At 59.2% G+C, this 2,983-nt stretch overlaps 1 protein-coding gene across 1 annotated transcript in view; it reads right to left on the reverse strand.

Annotated features, from left to right (window-relative positions):
- Positions 1-2,983, reverse strand: part of TRIM67 (tripartite motif containing 67) — a 59,011-nt gene that overhangs the window by 256 nt on the left and 55,772 nt on the right. Inside the window, exon 14 of the mRNA XM_010860528.1 lies at positions 1,490-1,652. Within this exon, the coding sequence (XP_010858830.1) occupies positions 1,490-1,652 (163 nt within the window). The remainder of the gene's footprint in view (positions 1-1,489; positions 1,653-2,983) is intronic.

Below are 2,983 nucleotides of genomic sequence, written 5' to 3' on the forward strand. Positions count from 1 at the left end.
CACGGGCAGCGGCCTGGCTTCTCTGTGTTGTGGAATCTGCTATTTATCATGCTTGGCATCACTACCATCAGGCCCAGGAGCTTGCTCCGAGGAGCTCTTCACAGCTCTTTCCTCACAGTGAGAACCGCGTACTGCCTGGTTCCTACGCTGCTCCAGCCTCCATGAGCCTCGAGCCTCGGCAAGCCTGAGGTTCTTTGTTGCAGGAGGAATTTGGCTCAGGATTTATATTTGTTTCTGATTTCTTTCCATGGCCGTCTTTCCTTTCCTACATTTATTTTCTTAACCCTGTGTAAGAACAGCTCATACTTTAGGTTGCCTCAGAGCTCTTTTGCAAATGAATGGAGGTACAAATCAATCAAGAGCTTCCCAGGTGGCACTAGTGGTAAAGAACCCATCTGCCAATGCAGGAGACAGAAGAGATGTGGGTTTGATCCCTGGATTGGGAAGATCCCCTGGAGAAGGGCATGGTAAGCCACTCCACTATTCTTGCCTGGAGAATCCCCATGGACAGAGGAGCCTGGCAGACTATATCCCATAGAGTCTCAAAGAGTCAGACAGCTCAGAGACTGAGCACACACATGCACTGATTGATTTGTGCGTGAGTGGATGCTAAGTTCCTTCTGTCGTGTCTAACTCCTTGCAACGCCATGGACTATAGCCAGCCAGGCTCCTCCTCTGACCATGGGGATTCTCCAGGCAAGAATACTGGAGCGGGCTGCTCACTTCTTCTCCAGGGGATCTTCCTGACCCAGGGATTGAACCTACATCTCCTGCATTGGCAGGTGGATTCTTTACCACTGCGCCACCCCACAAATCAATCAATAAAGGATAATACTCAGAGTCAGTGGACACCTTGAAACAGAGCTTTGCCCCAAACCCCATACTTCCCAGGGGAGGAGCCGTGTGTGGGAAACAAAGGCTGGCACACTACCCATGCTTTCCACGCTCCTCTCTGTCCTTCACACCCTCATGGGGCTCCTGAGCAGGTGTCCCCCCAGGACTGGACTCGGCCCTGGGAGGATGCTGGCTTTCTGAGGGAACGAGAGGGGCAGGGATGGGATGGGGGTAAATCCTTAGGCGTGGTCTCTCCCCAACTATCCCTCCTCTTGGAGGAAAGCCACATGAGGCCCAGCACACACCTGGGCACCAAGGCCCTGCAGGACAGGAGGCACCGACTTTCCGGTCTGGCAGCTTTCCCAGAACATGTTGTCAGGACTTGCCCACCTCCTGCACCCTCGCTGCCCCTCCGTTCCCCTGCTTGTGCACAAACAGCCACGTTAGAGCCTCTGCTGCTTTCAAGGGGCCAAGTAAGGATTCATCACGCCGGAGGAGACTGCCTCCAGGCGAGGCCCGGGTGGGCAGTAGGTAAGCTCCTGGCTGGGCAGCCATCAGCTTCTTTAGAGCCCTCTTTGTCCAGCACACTGTGGAGGCCCGCGGGCAGTGGGGGTTGGGGCCAGCAAGGGGCCCTGGCCCGAAAGGTGTGCGGTACCTGAACGTTCCGGTTGAGGCTGAGGGCTGGCATGAAGACCCCGTCCACGTGGCTGAAGGCCGTGGGGCCCTGCTGCTGCCCGTTGATGAAGAAGGTCAGAGTGTGCTTATTCAGGTCCAGCAGCACGCCCACGGTGGCCCCCTTGCACACACCGCCTTCCGTCCTGGGGAGAGAAGCCGGGGTGGAGGTGAGGACAGGAGGATCAGCTGAAGGCTGCTGGGGACCCCCTCGCCTGGAAACACAGTGGAGCAGGGAGCCGGTCATCCCCCAGAACCCGCCGTAGAGCAAAGGACTACAATCGGGACCCTCGTGGTGAATGTTGTGACACTGCATCTCATGGTGGTTTGGATTCGCATCCACTGGGTGGGGCGAGTCTCTGGGTGGGCGTCACCCTCACCTGTCTCCTTCCCGGGGGTGGGCGGGCCGAGTCCGTTAGACTCTCTCCTCCCTTAGCTGACGTGGAGGTCCGCCTTGACACAGGCGGCTCTGCTCTGATCAGAAAACCGCTATTGTCCTTTGCTGATGGGGAACGAGCTGGTCAGCTGGAGAGCTGATCAGCGGATGGTGGGCTGAGAGCATGGGAAACGGCGAGGAGTGCTGGGTGGGTGTCGTCAGAGGGCAGAGCAGGACCCGGGGCCGGACACTGCTGGTGGGAGTGGGACTTGCGAGTGGGCCTGTGGTGCTGTTCAGACACTGACCAACAGGTGGCGGTAAGGACCTGCCTGAGGCACAGGAAGGAGGCCCACCCAGCGCCTCCCCCGGGTCTCCTGGCCCAGCCCAGCCCCCTCTCCACCCTTCCCCTAGAACTGGAGCCTGGGTCCTGAGTTAAACCCTGACACCATGCCTAATTAGCCCCAAGACTTGGACATTAACCTTGAGCCCTGATCTCATAATCTGCCAAATGGTGATAACAATCAAACTTTGCTGAGGCCCAAACGAAATCCCATGAGCCAGGTGCTTCCCACAGCACAAAGTAGGCTGTTGATAGATGCTCCTTGTCAGTCTCACCCCAGGGTATCTAGGCCCCCGCTTGGCCTGAGCAAGCAGAGAGGGTGCTGCTGGGCCTGGACCCAGGCCCCAGGTGGCATGGGAGTAGACCGCCGGGCAGGCACAGGGCCAGGCCGCGCAGCCCCCGGGGAGGAGCTGCCTGCTGTCACCCCAGGCCTGTGGAGAGGGGGTCACAGCTGCCGAAAAGGCTGACAGTAGGAGTCCCATCTACCTTCAGCCCCCGGGGACCCTCCGGCAAGTCCCTGTCCCAGGCCAGGACACCTGGGGCCATCAGCAGGAGCACTGAGGTGGGCCGGGAGCTCTGAGAGCCCCTGGAGTTGACCCAGCCCAGCGCTGCAGTCCAGGGGAGTTGGTTCCTCGGCGCCTCTCGCCTCTCCCAGCAGGGGTGACGGCCCTCAGCAGACTGGGAAGGAGACCCCACAGTGAGGAGGTGGCTAGGAGGGCCACAACCCTCCGGTACTGGGGCCAGGTTCTCCCCCGGGATTC

The sequence above is a fragment of the Bison bison genome, unplaced genomic scaffold (assembly GCF_000754665.1).
Source record: "Bison bison bison isolate TAMUID 2011002044 unplaced genomic scaffold, Bison_UMD1.0 scf7180017864467, whole genome shotgun sequence".
Taxonomy (NCBI): domain Eukaryota; kingdom Metazoa; phylum Chordata; class Mammalia; order Artiodactyla; family Bovidae; genus Bison; species Bison bison.